This window comes from Hyperolius riggenbachi, chromosome 8, assembly GCF_040937935.1.
Source record: "Hyperolius riggenbachi isolate aHypRig1 chromosome 8, aHypRig1.pri, whole genome shotgun sequence".
In the NCBI taxonomy this organism is placed as follows: Eukaryota; Metazoa; Chordata; class Amphibia; order Anura; family Hyperoliidae; genus Hyperolius; species Hyperolius riggenbachi.
In genome coordinates this window covers 227,427,422-227,450,412 of record NC_090653.1, presented here as the reverse complement: position 1 = coordinate 227,450,412, position 22,991 = coordinate 227,427,422, and the positions used below count along the sequence as shown (strand labels likewise).

The 22,991-nt window shown below is 43.7% G+C and overlaps 1 protein-coding gene across 1 annotated transcript in view; it reads right to left on the bottom strand.

Annotated features, from left to right (window-relative positions):
* Window positions 1–22,673, bottom strand: part of MECP2 (methyl-CpG binding protein 2) — a 57,621-nt gene extending 34,948 nt beyond the window's left edge. The window contains exon 1 of the mRNA XM_068248241.1: window positions 22,498–22,673. Coding sequence (XP_068104342.1) covers window positions 22,498–22,529 — 32 coding nt within the window. The 5' untranslated portion in view covers window positions 22,530–22,673. The remainder of the gene's footprint in view (window positions 1–22,497) is intronic.
* Between the last annotated feature and the right edge of the window lie 318 nt (window positions 22,674–22,991).

Genomic DNA, 22,991 nt, shown 5'->3' with positions numbered 1-22,991 from the left:
TGCAAGCCAGTGCAATTTGGGTGCAATTTAAATGCAGCAAAATTGCATCGGGTGAAACACCACGTGTGTCAAGCGCGGCTGCGCTCAGATCCTACTCTGGGGACGTCCGCTAACAAGCAAATAGCTGATTCAGGAGAGCAGCTTACAGGTGGTGACTTCCCCGCCTGTAAGCTGCCCGTGTGAAAACACCCTTAAAGCAGTGTAGAAATGCTAGATTTTTGTTGCTGATGATGCCCATTTGTGATAGTGAGTGGGAGTACAAGTGTCCTCCAATGTTGATCGACTACCATCCAACAGTCTTGCCAACCTTCTTCTGTGATCCCTCCATTGGGTGATCTTCCTCCTCCAGTTAAAGCAGAAGAGGCTTTGGAGCCATTATTTTGGCAAGAGAAACTCGGCATGCAGTGCTTTTGCGATTTTTTTTTTTTAAATATGAATTACTCCAGTGTGAAATAGCCCATTTCATTACATTAGTCAAGAGCTTTTCAAAATGCAAGCGATTGAAAAATCGCAGAAAAGTGCTTTTGTTGTGAAAAACAGCTACAACCTTTATAAACAAGCTGAAATTTCCTTTGCAAAGAGCTGTGATGTGTTAAGACTAGGCATGGTCAATGAGATGCAAATAATAGTTGATGCAGGATTATGCAAATTTAGCATCCAAATTTATGCAGCGTCAAAAATGGACAAATTGAATTCCTCCTTGGCGGGATTTCAGTGGAACATTTTCCAACACCATAGATTTGCATACAATATTTGCATAATCCTGCATCAACTCAGAATTGTTTGCATCACATTAACCATCCCTAGACCTATGCCTTGTAGTTCAGAATTGGCATGAATGTGTCTGCATTTCAGGTACTCTCCACATGAAACCTTTCAAGATTTTCAAGTGTTCATCATCATACCTTAAGCTTTGTCTATAGTAGTAATAACTACTAGCCTGTAGTAGTACAGGTTATCATAAAGAAGACTGGAGCTCAAAGACCAACTGAGGCTCATACGCTTTAATACTTTACACTGCGTTCCAAATTATTAGCCAAATTTTCTTTAAGAGTCATAAAGATTAAATATTTTCTTTTTCAATTAAACTCATGGATGGTATTGTGTCTTGGGGCACTTTTGATCACTGAAATCCATCTCGGACACCTCTGATAATTAGTTTGCCTGGTGAGCCCGATTAACCCCTTCCCCTCCCCCAGGGACGAGTAACTACATCCCTGCAAGTTCCCATAACTTCTAGCAGAGGCATAGCTATCACATCCCTCCCCGCCACACGTTCCCGCTCGCCCCCCCCCCCCCACTGCTTTTGTTACCACCGCCGATCGTTAGCCGCTAAATCAATAAATAGGAACACAGTTCCAATTTATTGATCTAAGTCCCCTTGTGAATGACCGCAGCCATCTATGAGACAGCGCCATCATTCACAAAAGCCGTCCACGCATTGCTTCCTGTTTAAGGAAGTGAGCAGTGAGGACATCTTGTGGCCAAATAGTAAAATTACATCTACATTTTTTTTTTCAGTTAAAGGGAACCAGAGAGGAACTGCAAAAAAAAAAAAAAAAAAAAAAAAAAAAAAAAAAAAAAAAAAAAAAAAAAAAGGTTTTATACATACTTGGGGCTTCTTCCAGCCCCATAAACCTGGATCGCTCCCACGCCTCCATCCTCCGCTTCCTGGATCGGCGGTACCGGGTCCCGTCACTTCCGGCGGACGCGTCCAATTGTCCGCATCACAGGGGCTCCCTCCATACCCGTACACATGCGGCTGCGCAGTAAGCAGCCGCATGTGTACTGGTATGCTGGGAGCCCCTGTGATGCGGACAATTGTCCGCGTGCTGCCGCCGACTGGCTAGTCGGCCACAACTACGGGACCCGGAACTGGCTGATACAGGAAGCGGAGGACGGCGGCGTGGGAGCGATCCGTGCGTATGGGGCTGGAGGAAGCCCCAGGTATGTATAACTTCTTTTTGCTGGGGCCTCTGGTTCCCTTTAAAGACCTGTGTATCTAATTTTTGCATTTTAAACTAAATCCCTGACCTCCCAGACTCCCCAATAGTTACCAAAAATAAGGGGAAAAAAAAGGGGGGGGAATGAACTTTTTTAATATGCATGTCAAGAGGGTATATTACTATTACTTTATAAATCACGGACCTGTAATTAGGGATGGACGCAAAACTAAAACAATTCACCTTTTTTTTTTTTTTACAAATAAAATATTGGCAGCATACATTGTACTAGGGACATATTTTAAACGTTGCAATAACCGGGACAAATGGGCAAATAAAATGTGTGGGTTTTAATTACGGTAGCATGTATTCTTTTAAAACTATAATAGCCGAAAACTGAGAAATAATGAATTTTTCCCATGTTTTCTGATAAAACACTTTTAGAATATAATAATTCTTAGCAAAAAGTGCCCCTAAAGAAAGCCTAATTGATGGTGAAAAAAACAAGATATAGACTATTTTGTTGTGATAAAGTAGTAATAAAGTTATAGGCAAATTAATGGAAGGTGCACTGACAGGTGAAAATTGCTCTGGTTTTTTAAGGGGGAAAACACTTTGAGATGAAGTGGTTAAAGGAAAAACTACTAAAAAGGGTGATCCACCATTTTCAAGCAATATGAGAAAGAAAAATGTTTTCTCTGCTGCCGAAAAGTGCGAAATAGTAGAATGCTTTGCATAAGGTATGAAAACCTTACCCATTTCATGATAACTTAAACGTGATCATTGTACTGCTAAAAGATCTGTGGCCGACTCAGAGCACACATGGTTTTGTGCAGATAAAGGCAAAATGAGGAAGGTTCCTGCCAAATACTTTGGAATAAGAGAGCAGCTGCTAAAATACAATTATAAAGCATCAAACAGGTATTTGAAGCTACTGGTGACTAGGGATGGCCCTACCTAGGTGAACTCACTGAGAAACATGTGATCAGTCTGATCAACTGACAGATTTTTAAGGCTCTGATTTGCTGGTCATGATCATAAGCTAAACCAGGAAGTCATCACAGCAAATCAGAACCTTAAAAATCTATCAGCTGATCAAACTTATCACATGCTTCTCCATGAGTTCTCCTAGGCAGGGCCATCCCTACTGGTGACTCTGGAGTCCAACGAACATCAAGGCAAGATCCTTCAGTGGATTGTAGTTATGGAAATCTTAAATGCCTTATGTACAATTTTATTATTTTCTGTTTGTACCAGGGTGAATATAATTGACTATGAGCGTGGACAATATATGTCTTTAGCTGTGAAATTTTCCTTTCTTCTTCAAGGAAAAAAAACAAAACAAAAACAAACTACGCTTTTTATTACACTGGGTATAAATGTAAGCATTCATAAAATGTCCCCAGTCACAGAAAGTGACAGTACAGGTAGTCTTCGACTTACGAATGCCTCGCCGATACGAATGGCATGGATTGTGTGTTTCCATGGAAACAAATAAAAAAAAATCAAATAGGACTTGTAGTTTTTGAGAAAAACCATTTAAAAAAATTCAAAGAAAAATAGCTTTTAAACTTGTATAAGCAGGTACAGAAGGCAGAGGTGACACAGAGGGGGACACTGGAGGCACAGAGGATTGCACAGTGTTCCAACTTAAGAACAGATTCAGGTAAAGAACGATCCCTACAGTCCCTATCTCGTTCATTAACCGAGGACTACCTGTATTCCTTCTCATGTGGCCAGACTAAAATCCAATTGCCTGTTTTTACAAATGGTTTTCATAATGTTGTGTGTTTCCTGCTGCTATAGGGTTTTTTTTTTTTGTTTTTTTTTAAAGAGAATCTGTATTGTTAAAATCGCACAAAAGTAAACATACCAGTGCGTTAGGGGACATCTCCTATTACCCTCTGTCACAATTTCACCGCTCCCCGCCGCATTAAAAGTAGTCAAAAACTGTTTTAAAAAGTTTGTTTATAAACAAACAAAATGGCCACCAAAACAGGAAGTAGGTTGATGTACAGCATGTCCACACATAGAAAATACATCCATACACAAGCAGGCTGTATACAGCCTTAAGCAGCCCATACACTCAGCCGATTTTCTGGCCGACCGATCGATCCCGATTTCCATCAAACTTGCAGGGTGGAAAATTTAGGTCGATCTGATGAGATTGCTTATCAGTTTGAATTGGCCTTAATGGAAATCTGATGGCAAAAAAATGCCATCAGATCGAATTTCAATAGATTTCAAACTGAAATCTATTGGAATTCTATCCTGGTAAAAAATGTTCTAAAAACGCATCAGATAGATCATCAGATGCATTTCTTATCTATCTGCTGCCAATCTGACGAGTGTATGGGCACCTTTACTTCTGAATCTCAAGAGATCACTATGTGTGTTTACCTTCTGTCCCCAGCTTCTCTCATGCACTGAACATTACAGGCTTCCTGCAGACAGCTCTGCCTATTTCCTTAGTATGTGACAGACCAGCTCCTTTCACAGCCTCCAGAGGAGGATTTTTATCCAGCTCTCTTCTATCACTGATAAGATAGCAGAGAAGCTGCTGGCTTATGTAAATAAAACACACACTGGAGTGTGCATAGAGGAACAGTTCAACACTGAAGAACTTGGCAGCCTTCCAGACACAGGCCGACAAGTCTGACAGGGGAAAGATACATTGATTTATTACAGAGATGGTTATAGTAGAAAGAGCTGCAGCAAGCCAGATCACATTAGAATAGGTTTAGGAACTTGTAGGATGGTAGAAAAAACGTTGTAATTTTTGTTACAGAGTCACTAAGTAAAAAAACAAAAACAAAACAAAAAAACAAACATCCAAAAGTCATTTCTTGCCTTAACTATTATCTTTATCTGTGAGCCAGATAAAAGATGTTTTTTATGCGCAAATAACTTGCAAATACGTAATTCTAAACATACAAAGATAAAGGCTTGGTTCACAGTTTGTGCTTTGCATAAGGTAGGGGGTCACACTTATTTTAAAGTACACCTGAGGGATATGGAGGCTGCCATCTTTATTTCCATTTAAACAATGCCAGTTGCCTGGCTGCACTGCTGATAATTTGCCTCTAATATTTGTAGCCATAGACCCTGAACAAGCAGGCAAGTTCTCTGACTAAAGTCTGACTGAAGAAAGGTGGCCACTAATGATACAATTTGGCGATAGTTTACGAATGATTATTTGTATAAATAATTGGAAATGCCTGCAGTTGCGCTCCGGTAACCAGAAGCGTCCTGCACAGGTGCAGTATGATATTTTTTTTTTTTTATCATTACAGGTTTCCTTTGAAAATAGAGGGGTTGGTCCCCTCGAAACGTCTCTTTATTCTGCTACCTGTCTGCATTTGAATTATGCTGTGATGCTACTATAAAATAAAAGAGCTTTGAATATCTAAAACTGAAGATGGTGCTGTGATCCAGCTACTGCTGCAACAAAATATCAGCAGGAATGGCTGGCAACTGGTATGAAAACAAATATGGCCGCCTTCATATTCCTCTAAGTCCATTAATTGCATGCATTTTGTCACAGAGCAGAAAACGTATGCAGAAACGTACATAATAATTTTATTTTTTTGGGAGAAATGTACATAATGTTACTCTGTGGGCTGTAAAACAAACAAACAAAAAAAAAAAAACAGTCTGTACCATCAGCCTGCAAGCAAACAGGTTTTGAAGAGACACTGTAACAAAATTTTGAGCCTTATTTCTTCTGTCCTATAAGTTCCTATACCTGTTCTAATGTGGTCTGTCTTAGGGCTCGTTTCCACTATTGCGGTGCAGAATCGCCTGGATTCCACCGCTGTTGAAATAGCACGCGGATGCTAATTTTTTCGCGGTTTTTGCCGCACATTCGCATGCGAATTCGCATAGGTGAGGGTATATGCGAATTTAACCATGTCACGGCCTGTTTGAAGTTACATTGGTACCTATGCGAATTCGCATGAAAATTCGCATACCATAGCCGCAGACGAATTCCCTATTAAATACATTAGCGGCGATTCGCATGCATTCCACTCGCAGGCGAATTCTGTGGCTCTTTTGTGCGTTTTTTCACTGCTGAAAAAAAAACGCACCTCAACAACGCTACAGTGGAAACAGGCCCATCCACTTGCATTACATGTGCGAATCCGCATGCGTTGGACGCATGCGGATTCGCGATAGTGGAAACGAGCCCTTACTGCAGCTTTTCCTACTTGCACTGTCTCTATAATAAATCTTATCTCCTTTCCTGTGTCGGGCTGAGGCTGGAATGTGTGGAATGTACTGCACTGCTTGTCATTGGCAGAAGCTTTACACACCCCCTCCAAGCGCTGCATGAGTGTCACAGTAAGCTGTTCTCATCCTATGATACTCTGGTTAGAAGCCAGTCTTTTGTTTGTAAACACTGCCTAAAAACCCTCCTGGCGGTCTATTAAAATCCGCCAGGGGACAGCGCAGCCGGTTTTTTTGTATTTTTTTTTTTTTAAATCATGTAGCGAGCCTAGGGCTCACTGCATGACAGCCGCTGTGCAGCGGCAACCCCCTACCCTCTTCGATCGCCTCCGGCGATCAGGAAATCCCATTCAAAGAACGTGATTTCCTGGAGGGCTTCCCCCGTCACCATGGCGACAGGATGACGTCACCGGGAGCCTGGAGGGCTTCCCCCGTCGCCATGGCGACAGGATGACGTCACCGGGAGCAAAAAAAAAAATTGTGCAAATCGGCCCAGTAGGGCCTGAGAAAACCTCCTACGCGGCTTACCCCGAACCGCCAGGAAGGTTAATTACAAACCAGGATTGCAGCAGGGAGTGGCAGAAACAGCACAGAGGGGCACAGGAGAGCATAAGGAATAGAATGGTATGCTTTTTATTGTAAGAATTTTAGAGTACAGATTCTCTTTAAGCCCAACGAAGGCTGCAAAGCCGAAAAGCTTGCTTATTCTCATTAGCCAGCCAATAAATGGTATCATCCTGATTTAAAACTTTGTGAATTTATACAATGCTTCCCTACGGAAATTCAAAAACGCATGCATTTTTAAAAAAAATAAATAAAAGGGGGAAAAACTATTTGAAAATAATTTTGTTTTTACTTGCCCAATATAAATATATTCATTGAAAATGCTTAACAAAAACGCAGTTGAACTCGATGGACGTATGTCTTTTTTTCAACCCAAATAACTATGAAAAATGTACATAAAACGCACCCGAAAAAACACAAACGCAGGAGAAAAAAAACCTTGTAAATGCATATGGCAGATAACCGAGGCTTTTCTGGCATGGTGCTTAGTTACTGGGAGGACAAAGATTCTGGGTAAAAATATCACGGCACACCAGTCTTGCAGTACAAGAAAAAAAAAACAAAAAAAAACGAAACAACTTTATTCACACAAAAATGCAAAAGGTAAATTTTCATAAAACTTTTGTCCAAAAATTCAATCTTCATGAATGGCAATTGAGCATATCACATAAAAAATTTGACGAGACTGACAGAATTAATAATCTGGCTTGACGAAGTTAGCAATAATTGACTGCTAGTGGCGACGACAGATATTCGTTTCAGGCATTTAATATCCTTCATTAGGCCTCTTTGTACATACATTTCTATTGGGCCCAGGCTACCTTAGGAGCAAGATCTGCACAAGATTAGAAAAGACAAAGAATCGGACCAACCGGTTGCAATAACACTATCCCACAGGCCGGTCACCAAAGAATCCAGCAGCTACAAAGGGAGTGTACATTGTGGTTTTTAACCCTTTCTTCTTAAAAGGTGCAATCCCAAATATATATTGACTGGCTTCTCCGGCATGGACACATGTGCCCCAGCCTAATGCATGTGTACATAATGCATGTGTTAGGCCAGAAACCCACTAGGAGTGATTTTCTGAGCACTCTGCGATTTGAAAACTCTTGCTAATGTAATGCTATGGGTGTGATCCCACTTGAGCAATACGATTTTATAAAAATCCCCCATAGCATTGCATTAGCAAGAGCTTTTACAAATCACTAGCGCTTAGAAATTGCTCCTAGTGGGTTTCTGGCCTTGTATTGTGTAATTATGTGCATGAACTGCAGTGGAAACTGGACATAGATGTTAATTCAAAGATAGCATGTAGTGAGTTAGATTAACAAGATCAGTTACAAAGCAGAGATCAGCCCCGTAGAATTATATGGGCAGTGAGCTGACAGGCAGAATTACTCTACAACGCAACTCATGCACTGTGAATGTAGCCAAAGAGGGGGCTGTGAACAATTCCAGTGTTCAGGATACTTCCAAACTAGGTACCTATTTATATAGCTGCAAACAAGTGATTACCCCAACATTTTGGAGATAAATATCACAATTTTGTTTTAATGCATTTCAAATCGAGTTCAGTAGGCTAAAGGCGGTAATGTGATCGGTCAGCTGTCTCCGTCACAAATGAGCGCAAATGGGTATCTGCCGCTGGGAACGATGACACGCATGGTGGTACAAACACGGACATCCAGCTGCATTTTAATTGCACCCAATCAGAGCTCATCTGCTTGTCAGCAATCCGTCTAATAGAGGCTTTACAAAACAGACAGTACAGTACATGAAGCATTATTTTTTTCAATCATAGAGCTCTGTGGTGTGCTGCTCCATATTTCAGCAGTTACTGTACTACTGTTTGGCCGTGTGCAATATGCAACATCAGAAATGCATAGACTGCATTGCATGGTCAGTGAATGGGCAAACGAACGGCAACACAGATGGTATGCATTGTAAAGGCATGGCCATGTGTGTTGGATAGTGTGAACAAGGTCTGAGGACTGGAGGTTCTGTTCATGAAGCACTGTTAGTGGCGTTACTGTTAGGCTCCTTGCACACTACGCACATAATGTATCTCAATGGATACGCAGAGGAATGCATTTTTACATGCGTTTCTGATTATTTTTATTTTATAAACATATTACTGTATTTTATTACATTATGTAAATACATAAAATCGCAAAAAAGCACAAGAAAAAAAAAAAAACAACATTAAAAAAGCAAACGTGAAATGCAATCGCATACAAAACACACAGCAAAAGAACAAAAAGCCAAGGTTCAGAGTGGTCGTTATGGTCCCGGCACTATAAAGTCTACACTGCTTACCGCACTGCAATGTAAAAGAGACTCTGAAGTCTCCGAAAATTCAGCTTTTTATTGCTAAAACCTGTTCAACATGATTGCACTAAACTAAAACACTGCATCCCCGCGGCTGAAATCTAACTAAATCCCCCCAAACTACCCGGGGAACATTGCAGGGAGCGCTTCCGTGAGAGGCAGAGCATTCAGCTGCAGCTCTGCCTCTACACGCGTCTATCAGTGCGTATCTCCGCCTCCGCCCGCCCCTCAGTCTTCCTTCACTGAGAGGAGCGGGGGAGAGGCGGAGATACGCGCTGATAGACGCGCATGGAGGCATATCTGCAGCTGAAAGCTCTGCCTCCCGGGGCAGCAAAATCCACGACCAAGAAAGTCGTGGATTTTGCGATAGGAGTTTGGGGGGATTTAGTTAGAGTTCAGCCGCCGGGATGTGGTGTGTTAGTTAGGGCAATAATGTTGAACAGGTTTTTGTAATAAAAAGCTGCATTTTCTCAGACTTCAGTGTTTCTTTAAGGCTATGCGACGTTCACAGTGCGATGTAATTTTGCGTTGCGACGTTAACTTTGCATCACAACACAACGTCCCACTGTGAACCTAGCTAAACACATGCAGAAAACATGGTAATCTGCACTGCCTAGTGTGCTTCCAGCCTAAGGGCTCTTTCACACCTCAATACACGATCGCAAATGCGTTTTGCGATTTTTACCGTTGGCTTAAATCGCAACGCATTAGAATTGCAGCAGGATTAAGATTTCCTTTTTTTATTTTTATTTTTTGAAAATTCCCACAATTCCATTTGTAACTTTACTGTACTTACATTTGGAAAATCGCAAGCCTTTTCAAAAACAAAATGAAACGCAGCCTGTCTAAAAGGGCTCTGAGAGTTTTAAACGGTAGGATTGTGTTTAAAGAGAAACTCCAACCAAGAATTGAACTTTATCCCAATCAGTAGCTGATACCCCCCTTTGACATGAGAAATATATTGCTTTTCACAAACAGACCATCAGGGGCCGCTGTATGACTGATTTTGTGCTGAAACCCCTCCCACAAGAAGCTCGGACGGTGGGACCGCGGTACTTTTGGCAGTTTGTTACAATGTAACAAGGTTCACAGACAGGAATTAGCTGTTTACAGCTGTCTCTAACAGCCAAAACAGCTAGCAGCAGCTACATAACCTGCCCACAGTAAAAATGCCACCATGTAATAAATGTCAGAATGTAAATCGGGGAGAGGAAAGATTTTACAATGAGCAGACACTGACTAAATCATTTATACATAATTATTGTAAAAATGAAGCACTTTTTTATTACATTATTTTCACTGGAGTTCCTCTTTACCAGTCGTAAATTTGGCGCAGCAGCTTGCTGAAGACTTTTACCAGCCTGGACTATGTCTTTAAAGAGAACCAGATGTGGGTTTCTGCAATCAATATTTGGACACGGCGGCACATTCTGCATACAATCACCAGCCTCTGTGTCCTTATAGTGCTTATAGTGTGCCTCCAGCCGCCCTCCATGCTCTGCTGTCCCCCCTTATAAAAACTGCCAGGCTAGCAACACACAGATTGTCTCTAGTCGGCTGTTTACATTCAGGCTGACACTCACCGCTGCTCCCCCGCCTCCTGTATAGCGCGGCTCCCTGCTTGCGTCCCTTTACTCCCTGCAAGCTTCCTCAAATCGGCTTACAGAGGCAGGGAGTAAGGGACACAGACGGGAAGCCGCGCTATAGAGGAGGCGGGGGAGCGGTGGTGAGTGGCAGCCTGACTGTAAACAGCCAGCTAGAGACAATCTATATGTCGCTAGCCTGGCGGTTTTAATAAGGGGAACAGCAGATCACGGGGTCAGCTGGCAGCACACTATAAGGACAAGAGGCTGGTGATTGTATGCAGAATGTGCCTCCGTGTCCAAATATTGAATGCAGAAACCCACCTTGGGTTCTCTTTAACAAATGGACAGGACAAATCGTGAACAAGATGCTAATCATTTTTAGCTGATGCAAATGTATGCATTATGGAAACTAAACATTATGTAGAAGCAGCTAGATTTTTTGGTAAAATTCCAAGCCACACATTTTAATAAAATATGCATTAACTCAGGAATTTTTGAGCATGTCATTGACCATCCCTATTTCTAATAAAAAAAAGTGGAAATATTAATAGCCTTTCTTTTTTTAAGGCTGTACAAGTCCCTGGGCATGGGGAGCCCAGGCACATTGTTGCATTGCAATACAACACAGCATATGCTATGTGATCAGCATAGCATATGTCACAGATTGACAAGATTTTTTACAGCTTTTTTTTTTGGGGGGGGGGGGGGGGGAAGAAGGGGACCTTCACATTTTAACAGCCACATTCTACAACAATGGGCATGTTCACACTACAAGCAATTTGACACTAGTTTTAAAAGCACTTGTGCAATGAATTTAAATGCGAGTATTCTCACGAGTGATCTTTCCTATCGCAAACGCGTGTCCAAAATCGGGAATCGCTCAAAAAAAATGCCAGAAAAATTGCTTTAAAAAGAGCTCACAAAAGCAATCAGCGCTTGCGATTTATAATATGAACAAAGCCTAATGGTGTTGAGAAGCACTTTTGAAAAAAAGATGGAAAACAGAAATGTCATGGTAAGACCAGTGGAATGTCCATGTCATGCCAAATACCACTCCAGCTTTTCCTCCAAGTTTAGCATTTCACGAGAATTTCCAAATAAGCGATTTGTTAGCATTAGAAGTGACTTTCACAGCAATTTTCCTTCACAATGGAAAACCATTTTGTTCATTTAGATATTGTTCACGCCAATCCAGGTGCGGTAAGGTAAGCCCTATTTTACTATGCACATGCCAAAAAGAAAAAAATTGGTCAATCTAGAGACATCACAACAGATTGGTCATTGATGGGCAGAATCCTTGTGTCTTTCTCGGACTTAGCTCTGTGTGACTTTCTAAAATGTATTAGGCCTAGCAGCCACTAGAGCATTTTCAGCAGCGATTCATGCTTTTTAGGAATCCTGCTAGTTCTTAAAAGTGCTTCCCTACTGAATGGTTACGGGAGTGAGCCCACAGCAGTGTTGCCATCGCGCACTAATCCTAAAAATGCTGCACTGCAGTGGAGGATTCAGGAGACAGCAATGAAACGATCAGCCTGAACGGCACTGGAGGAAGCCCCAGGTATGTATAATTTTTTTCTTTTACTCTGCTCAGGTACACTTTAATGCAAAGGCCACTGTGAAAGTAACCTTAGGGCCTTTTCCTGCTGCACATGATTTGGTCCACTTTTTGGATTCTGTGCAATCAGCAAACCAGTATGACATACTAGACTTTCTATGCTTTTCCCACTAACGATATGAGATTCTGCCAAATAGCAAATGCATGGTATACTGCATTTTTGTACAGTACAAAACACAGACTAGCACCATCAACAATGCAAGATAATGTAAATAAGGACCAAACACCATTGTGTATGAGCTATTCCTATTAAAAAAAAATTGCACTAGTCACGCAAGTACACAAAATTATCCTTTATTGTATGTGTCCAGCGCAAAAAAACAATTAAAAATATGACTGAATAGAGAGATGGATCTTCAAAAATGATGATATTTAGCAATGATAAAAATAAAAAAAAAACAAAAAAGAAAATCTCCTCTAGCTACCTCGTGTGTCAATAATAGCAATAAAAATGATAGCTTAATCGCATTATTTGAGAATCCCTCTCTCCAGTCATGTTTTTATTGTGTTAAATCTTTGTGCTGGACACATACAGTGAGGCAAGGAACATACTTGTCTTTCAGTTTTCTTTTCTGCATACTTTTTCTACACACCAAGGCCCCATACACACATCATTGGAAAATGAAAGATCACAGACCAATCTTACCACCCTTCATGTAGTATGAGAGCCATACCTACACAGTCTTTTCTATGGAGCTGAACTCCCCATCAGAAAAAAATCTTTGCAAGATGCTGTGCAAACAGATGCTGTACAGACACAAAAGATCAGTATCTGCAAAAGATCTGTTCCTGCCAAAAATCCATTCCTGCAAATTGCAATGATAGTCTATGAGATCTGCAGATCATCATACACACATGATTTAACTGACATTCATCTGCAGATCAAGCAATCATCTGCAGATCTGAAAATCCATCCTGGTGGATCTGATCTGCAGATGAATGTCAGTTAAATCATGTGTGTATGATGATCTGCAGCTCTCATAGACTAGCATTGCAATTTGCAGGAATGGATTTTTGGCAGGAACAGATCTTTTGCAGATACTGATCTTTTGAATGTCTACAGCATCTTTGTGTGCAGCATCTTACAAAGATGTTTTTCTGATGGGGAGTTCAGCTCCATAGAAAAGACTGTGAAGGTATGGCTCTCATACTACATGGAAGGGGGTAAAATTGGTCTGTGGTCTTTCATTTTCCAAAGACTATGGTCTGATGTGTGTATGAGCCTTAAGTGTGTTTCAATGCAGGAAAACGCGCAAGTTTTTTCACAGCTGCTGATGTAATTGATAGAGAAAACTGACAAAATGTGCAGAATCATCATGCAGAATGTCCATTTTTTTCGGCGTGCGAACAACATTAAGTGTGAACTAGCCCATTGATTAACATGCGTTTTCAGTTTTTCTGTGCAGAAAACACGTACAAAAACAGTCAAGTGTGTTCCCTGCCTAAAGGATTTTTTTTGTACTTACATGAACAGTGCAACTTTTTTTTTTTTTTTTTTATTTAAAAATAGGAATAGCTGCGATGGATGCCTCTCTACTGCATGTGCAAAATGCTAGCAAGTGGTAAGCCGGAGCACAAGACAGGCGGTGAATGTAATTGCCTTCAGCCGCTTGTGGAAAGCCTGATAAAAACGTACAAGGACTGTCATTCGATCCCTTGGACAACTGTTCAGTTTTCACGAAGGGGGCAGTGAGAAGACAAGCTGCACAAGACAGAGTGGCTTTCAGCAGGGTGACTGAGAATAATGCGCTTGGGGGCCTCCTGTACACATGCTAGATTTTTGTGCAAGGCGGTCATTATCAGCCACGTTTAATCTAGCATGTTCCCATAGCTTAAAGCCTCTTTCACAGTGCGATGTTAAAGTCGCACGTTAGAAAATGTTCCAACGCAGACTAACGCACAGCAATACAAAGTCTGTGCGACATTCACAGTGCGCACGTTGCATTGTGTGTAACGTGTAGCGTTATTAGAAAGTGCTGCATGCTGTGCGTTTAGCAATACATTTGCTGCGTTATGTGTGTTGCACATGCTCAGTAATTTTTTTTTTTTTAAATGTAACGCATGCGCCGTTTTCGTTCCATCACTGTTTGTCGAAAACGGCAGGGCTGTGGAGTCGGAGTTGGAGCAATTTTGGGTACCCGGAGTCGGTGATTTCACAAACTGAGGAGTCGGAGTCGGGAGTAGGATGATTTTGTACAAAATCCACAGCCCTGGTAAGTATTAGACTAAGGAGTCAGAGTCTGAGCCATTTTGGGTACCCGGAGTCGGAGTCGTGGTTTCATAAACTGAGGAGTCGGAAGATTTTTGTACCGACTCCACAGCCCTGGAAAACGGCGCACCAAACGTAGGGCTAAAGAATGTACTATAACGTCCAAGTTATAGTCTTTCAATGCGTTGCATTAGAGGCACATTATGCGACCTTAATGTCGCATCAAACAACGTCCCACTGTAAAAGAGGCCTAAAGGAAACCTGTAATGAAATTTAAAGAGAACCCGAGGTGGGTTTGAAGAATATTATCTGCATACAGAGGCTGGATCTGCCTATACAGACCAGCCTCTGTTGCTATCCCAAACCCCCCTAAGGTCCCCCTGCACTCTGCAATCCCTCATAAATCACAGCCACGCTGCTGACAAACAGCTTGTCAGAGCTGGCTGTGTTTATCTCTATAGTGTCAGTCTGCTGCTCTCCCCGCCTCCTGCAGAACTCCAGTCCCCGCCTGCATCCCTTCCCTCCCTGCTGATTGGAGGGAAGGGACGGGGCAGGGACCGGAGCTATGCAGGAGGCGGAGGAGCAGCCGAGACTGACACTACAGATGTAAACACAGCCTCACAGCATGGCTGTGATTTATGAGGGATTGCAGAGTGCAGGGGGACCTTAGTGGGGTTTGGGATAGCAACAGAGGCTGGGCTGTATAGGCAGATCCAGCCTCTGTATGCAGATAACATTCTTTAAACACACCTCGGGTTCTCTTTCAGAATAAAAAAAAAAAAGTTGAATTTACCTGGGGCTTCTACCAGCCTCCTGCAGATGTCCTGTGCTCAAGCTGGGACAAAACGATCCTCCAGCCCCCCGCCACAGCTCACTTTTGGTTTCGCAGCTGATTGGCCAATGCGCCTGTGCAGGACACTTCCGGCAACGGGAGCGCGAACGAGGATGAAGTGGCCGACGACCTGTAAGTCGACGAAACCGAAAGTGAGCCGCAGCAGGGGACCAGAGGATCGTTTTGTCCCAGCGCTGGCACATGACGTCTGCAGGGGGCCGGTAGAAGCCCCAAGTAAGTAATGTTTTATTTATTTATTTTTACTTTATGACAGGTTCCCTTTAAGAGGGCTACTGCAAGTAAAAAAAAAAAAAAATAGGATTATGGGAATGCTGAATTGCTTGATTATTTCTACTGATGAATCTAAAGGCTCATACACACATCAGACCAAAAAATGAAAGATCACAGACCAATTTTACCCCCATCCATGTAGTATGAGAGCCATACCTACACAGTCTATTCTATGCAGCTGAACTCCCCATCAGACAGAAATCTTTACAAGATGCTGCACACAAAGATGCTGTAGACATTCAAAAGATCAGTATCTGCAAAAGATCTGTTCCTGCAAAAGATCCGTTCCTGCAAAAGATCCGTTCCTGCAAAATGCATTCATAGTCTATGATATCTGCAGATCATCATACACACCTTGTTTAACAGACATTCATCTGCAGATCAGATCCACCAGGATGGATTTTCAGATCTGCAGATGATTGTCTGATCTGCAGATGAATGTCAGTTAAACAAGGTGTGTATGATGATCTGCAGATCTCACAGACTATGAATGCAATTTGCAGGAACGGATCTTTTGCAGATACTGATCTCTTATGTCTGTACAGCATCTTGCAAATTTTTTTTTTCTGATGGGGAGTTCAGCTCCATAGAATAGACTGTGAAGGTATGGCTCTCATACTACATGAAGGGTGGTAAGATTGGTCTGTGATCTTTCATTTTCCAAAGACTATAGTCTGATGTGTGTATGAGCCTTAACACCAACAGTTTAACCACTTGCCGACCGCGCACTCATACCGCGCGTCGGCAAAGTGGCAGCTGCAGGACCAGCGACGCAGTATTGCGTCGCCAGCTGCAGGCTGATTAATCAGGAAGCAGCCGCTCGGGCGAGCGGCTGCTTCCTGTCAATTCACGGCGGGGGGCTCCGTGAATAGCCTGCGGGCCGCCATCGCAGGCTAAATGTAAACACAAGCGGAAATAATCCGCTTTGTTTACATTTGTACGGCGCTGCTGCGCAGCAGCGCCGTAAGGCAGATCGGCGATCCCCGGCCAATCAGCGGCCGGGGATCGCCGCCATGTGACAGGGGACGTCCCGTCACTGGCTGCACAGGACGGATAGCGTCCTGTGCAGCCCTGATCTCCGGGGGGGGGGGGAGGAGGTAGGAGAGGGAGGGGGGAATTTCGCCGCGGAGGGGGGCTTTGAGCTGCCCCCCCCGCCAGCCACATGCAGGCATGAGAGATCGGACCCCCCCAGCACATCATCCCCCTAGTGGGGAAAAAAGGGGGGTGATCTGATCTCTCTGCCTGCTACATGATCTGTGCTGGGGGCTGCAGAGCCCACCCAGCACAGATCACTCAGCACAGCGCTGGTCCTTAAGGGGGGGTAAAGGGTGGGTCCTCAAGTAGTTAAATAAAACAGCACTTTTTTTCAAATGTGGAGAACTTTTCTTATCTTTCATAGCGAAAATTTCTGCTACATAAATCACGTATTACAAGATTAGGTCAGTTCAGAGCCCTTTATGTGGGCACTGGTGCTCAGCTATTACACAGTTGATGCCTTAAAGGGTACCTAAACTGAGAAGGATATTGATTTTTTCTTTTAAAGTAATACCAGTTGCCTGACTCTCCTGCTGATCCTGTGTCTCTAATACTTTCAGCCACAGCCACAGCCCCCAAACAAGCATGCAGATCAGGTGCTCTGACTGAAGTCAGACTGGATTAGCTGCATGCTTGTTTGAGGTGTGGGATTCAGCCACTACTGCAGCTAAAGAGATCAGCAGGGCTGCCAGGCAACTGGTATTGTTTAAAAGGAAAAATCCATATCCCTCTCAGTTTAAGTTCCCTTTAACCACTTAAGGACCAGGGGATTTTCTTCTGATCGGTGCTGCGTGGACTCTCCAGCCCGCAGCACCGATCAGGAAATAGCCAGGGCGATCAGACTTCCCCCCCTTTTTCCCCACTAGGGGGATGTCCTGCTGGGGGGGGGGTCTGATCGCCGCCGGCTACCCGCACTTTACGGGGGGGGGGGGGCTCTTCAAAGCCCCCCTCCGCATCGCTTTCCGCCCTCCCCGGCTTTCCCTCCCTCTCCCTTACCCTGTGAGTGGCGCAGGACGGATATCCGTCCTGCGCCTGATAGGATAGGCTTCTGCCTATCAGATGCCGGCGATCCCCGGCCAATCAGAGGCCGTGGATCGCCGATCTACGTCACGGCGCTGCTGCGCAGCAGCGCCGTGTGATGTAAACAGCGGGGATTTCTTCCCCAGATGTTTACATTATGCGTGCGAGCCGCGATCGGCGGCTCGCACACTGTTCACGGAGCCAGTCTCCGTGAACTAGCATGGAAAGGCCGCTCGATCGAGCGGCCGTTTCCATGCTATACCACTAACGACCTGCCGACGCCTATCGGCGTTAGGCGGTCGTTAAGTGGGGAGATGACTGACCACAAGTTACACTTCATCCCATAGGTTTTATAGATTTTTAATCCTTGCACTGAGCGCTGGTGATGCAATTGAAAAATGACCAGCAGCTAGCCCTCAATTAGAAGCATTAGGAAAGTTATTCATATGACTACCTCCAGTGTATTTTAAGAGGTCCGTAAAAGTGCTCCCTTGCCCCCCCCACCCCCCCACCCCTCCCTATTTGTATGCACGCCACAATCTTCAGGCAGACTCACAGCTGCAACAATTTGACGTGCCCGTGGTGGTGATGCACCTTCCAAACCACCACAAGGCATGGCATGTAATGTATTCACATTGAACTTCATCTCTCAGCATCCACTTAGGGCTGGTGCACACCAGAGCGGTTCTGGAGCATTTTTAAACCGCTTGGCTAATGAAAGTGCTGGGATAGTGCACACCAGAGCGGCTCGTTTTTTCCACAAACACAAACTCGGGGGCTGCAGCAGCTTTTAGATTTCTGAGGCGTTTCTGCCGCAATGTTAAAGTATAGGAAAGTGGAAAACTGCTCTGAAAAACGCTAGATCAGAGCGGTTTTCCGAGCCTTTTTGTTACAGCTTTATAGTAACAATATATGAAATATGCTACACAAAACCGCTAGGCATGTTTAGAAAACATGCCTAGAATCACTCTGAAATCTGCTTCAAAAACCTCCAGCGTTTTGCAGATCTGCTAGAGGTTTTTGGTGTGCACTGGGCCTTAGACAGCGGGAACGCCACTTCACACTGCTGCAGCTGAAAGTCTGCCTGTAGAAGATGGCAGAATTCATACAGATAAGTGGCTGGGGAGCAGCCCCGTGAAAATAAGAAATGCCCATCAACCCCCTCTCCCCTCCAACGGCCCACACCATTTACAAACAAGCAAGAAAGTTCATTTTACACTTTTTTTTATTGAATAGTTATGCATCTGAAAGGGGGTTAGCACTGTGTGGCAGGTTAGGTAGCGTGTGTTAATGTGTACTGATTCTGTCACGGTTTTCATTTTACAAATCTTGGTTTTGGTAGAGAATATATGAAAATTTGATTGCTTTTGATTCAGCTTATTACTAAAAATAATACACAAGACATAGCCCTTAACCCTAAAACACTCTACAATCTATTCTACTACTTATCACTGTATAGGTCTTGTATAGTTTTACTAATGCTTTGCCACGTCTGATCATAATTCTGAAAATTAATTTTTATTTTGGACCGAGTTTGTCACTACCTATTTCTTATGCGATGTGGGTTCAAGCTTCACACACCAAAATGTATTCTACAACTTGTCCCGATTAAAATGATACCACATGTGCCTCATTTAGTAACAAACTGGTGGTGCACTCTCCACAACTACACTGGACGTGTATACTCGTCCAGTTAGGCTGAAGTGGTTAACATTGAGGCTGAATCGCCTCAGAAAAGCGCAGAAATGCTGCAGGATCCGCATTTGGGAGAAAATCACATCGCTCTGGTGTGATTCATCCCATTCAAATACATTAGTCACACGCTTTTCAAAGCATTAAGAAGCGCTCTTGGTGTGCACCAGCCCTGAGAGGGATATGGATGTGTCCTTTTAGACCATACTAGTTGCTTTCCGCTCAGCAAAGCGGTGCATGTACCATTTCCGGGGCGATTTTACTACAATGGAAGGTATAGGAAAAGCGCGAAACACAAACCGCTTTATCCGGCGATTGCGTTTTTTATGAATAAGTACATTGTATTTATTCATTCCCGGGTGAAAGAGTTCACTTCCTAACTAACGTCAGGAAGTGAAAAAAAAAAACAGAATCGTTCTGCAAAAGCGGTGTACAAAATTGAAGCGCGCAGTGGATCGCCGGGAGGGGAAAAAAAAAAAAAAAATATCGCCTGGCGTCAGAACAAAGCTTTAAATTATTAGGGACACGTGATCAGCAGGTGAGTCCGGCAACTGGAATTATTTTAAAAGGAAAAATCCATATCCTTCTCAGTTTTTAAGTTTCCTTTAAAGAGACTCTGAAGCGAGGATACATTCTATTTTTTAACTTGTATTCCTGTCACTAAGTATAATAGATGCTAAACCGCCGCTACCCCCGGCAAAACGAGAGGTTAATACCCCCCAAATCCCCCCTGCAAAATCCATGACTCTCTTGGTTGTGGATTTTACTGCTCCTGGAGGCAGAGCTTTCAGCTGTAGCTCTGCCTCCATGCGCGTCAATCACCACACGCATCTCCGCCTCTCCCCCACCCCTCTCTGTGAAGGAAGATTGAGAGGGGCGGGGAAAGGCGGCGATCGACGCACTGAGAGGCAGAGCTACGGCCATTAGCTCTGCCTCATTCAGGAAGCGCTCCCTGGGCACCACGGAGGGGATTTGGGGGGTATAGACCCCTCGTTTTGCCGCAGGATAGCGGCAGTTTAGCAGCTGTTATGGTGATGGACAGGAATACAAGTTAAAAAATATAATTTATCTTTGCTTCAGAGTCTCTTTAACATTATGGATGAAGTTAAGTGTTAGTATTGGGTAAATGAAAAGGTGCCCATTAACAATTCAATCCTCCAGACGATTGTGTGAATCGATCGTAGTAATCAATCAGAAACGATCGTCCAGGCCCACTAACAGAAAAGAAAATTGTTAATGAATTTGTTCAGATTAAAGAGACACTGAAGTGAAAAAAAAATGATGATATAATGAATTGGTTGTGTCGTATGGTTAATTACTAGAACGTTAATAGCAAATAAAATATTCAAATTTTTTTCAGTTATATAGTTTTTTATAACATTGCATCATTCTCTAATATTTGCAGTTTACACACTACTGAGCATTTTAAATGATTTTACAGAGCAGCCCAGTGCATTACTGACCTGTCCTCTGGAAAGAAAAAGAAAATACAGTTACAGTTGAGATTAACTTCAGAAGACAGAGCTCTCTGCGACTTTGAAAGTCGTGGAGCTCAATGGCTCTTTTGCATAGATAACTAGAGTTAAACTCTTCCTGTACTGGAAACAATATTAGACTCATGTCTCTGCTCCTAATGTTTTATTTCTTAGCTGTGCTACACATACAACTCATAATTTTTTCGCTTCAGTCTCTTTAAGGAAATCAATGTTTTTTGGATAGTTTCCATCAAACTGATTGGTTAACACTTTCTCTGCACAGAGGGCTTTTCGGGTTAGCGATGTCGCAGTAGTGTGCGACATATGGGGGCATTCACGAGGGAACAGAGAATGGGGGAGCATAAGGACTGCTGCCCATTCATGCCCGCTCCCTCGGTTTGTACAAATTATTTTGCCTCGGCTATTCTTTAAAGTGTACAAGAGCTGAAGAAACTACAAAACTCGATACTTACCCGCTGCTTCCTCCAGTAACAAACACGTGCGAGTCCCTTGCCGTCTGCCGTTCAGCCACGACCAGCCCCGGTAACTGTCTCAGTCGCGTCGTCTGGATCTTCTGCGCATGAGTAGACCTCCCACACATGCGCAGTAGACCCGGACTGACACAGCTGAGACAGTTACCGAGGCTGATCGCAGCTTAACGACAGACCGCAGAATGGCGAGGGACTTGCACATGTTTATGCTGCTGGAGGAAGCAGCGGGTAAGTATCGATTTTTGTAGTTTCTTAAGCTCTGGATTACTTTAAGGTTAGCCATTGGGACAGCTTTCAGGCCTTGTTCCTATTGCGTTCCATTCGCGTGGCTGTTCATTTTTTTACGTGATTTTTCTTTCCAATTACCTGCACACTTTTTTTTTTTGTAAAAGCGCTTTTCTAAGCGCTTTTGCAGACTGCGTTTATTTCACTCCTTGATCCGGAAAACAAAGCAATTTTGTGAGCGTTTGCATTTTTCCTATATCTTCCGTTAAGGCAAAAACCGACTCAAAAATGGCCCATGCACCGCTTTTCTGAGCGGATAGTTAACGAACCGCTCAGATGTGAGCTCTCTCATAGAAATTCGTGGTGTAAGCGCTTTCTGGGCAATTTTGAAAAATCGCCAGCGCTTAAAAAAAATGACTAAAACGCCTCTAGTGTGAACGATTCCTCACAGTGATTAATTACAGGTAGCCAAAAGTCATGTATCAAGCAAAGGAGATAATAGCACTTTAGTACAAAACTGCTTCACCAGCTCCCACATCAAAAGGTACCTAAGCAAAGCACCTATATGGCTCAACCCCTGACAACTAGTCTTCACATCCAAAAGCGTGACAGAGAGGGGTGTGTCTCGCAGTGGATACCCCTGCTCAGGCCCCCGTTATTCGCATAGGAAGTATGGAACGTGCATGGCCTCCCCAGCAAGAGGGGTGACGCACCAAGCAAATGTCAGCCTGTCACAGCTGACCATCATACGCCACAACAAAAAATAAAAAAAACAAGCAGCAAGTGACATTTTCTTCTCCCACAACCCCGCCCCCTTCTGCCTCAGGGATTCATTAAAAACAGGCACCCTGCGGGACCCGCCCCCCTCGCACACAGAGAGCTAAAGGCAAGCGCTTGGCAAGCAGGAGGGCGGGAAAGGGGAAGTGGGGCAGACACACACTGGCCGAGACCCAGCAGCACTCACAGTCTCTCCTCTCCGCTCGGCGCGGCGGCCATTTTCTATCAGCTCCTCCACAGGCTGAGGAGGGAAAGGGGGTGGGCAGGGCGAGAGAGAGCAGCAGCGAGGTGACGTCACCGCGCCGAGCCTACCTGCTCTATCCCTTTCCCCCTTCGTTCTCCCTCAGCCTTCTACTCGTGACGTCCCATTGAACAGCTGAAGGGGCGGGGCTATTCTTTCCTGCCGGAGCTCAGAGAAAACGAGTCAGACTACATAAGGTCAAGAAACACGTTACGCGAATCAGCACCTCTTGCTGATTCTAACCCATTCATTTTCGCCGTCCTCCGCCGCTCCTGCCACTGACCGGGTCACAAAAAAAGTTTCTGTATTCCAATCGAAAATGGCCGCGACCCCAGATATAATTCCGGGTCTGAGCTGCGGGCATGCTCAGTACGTCCTCTCGTGCAGTATTTTATTTTTTCCCTGTATCTCTCTATACATGAAATAAATATATGCAATGT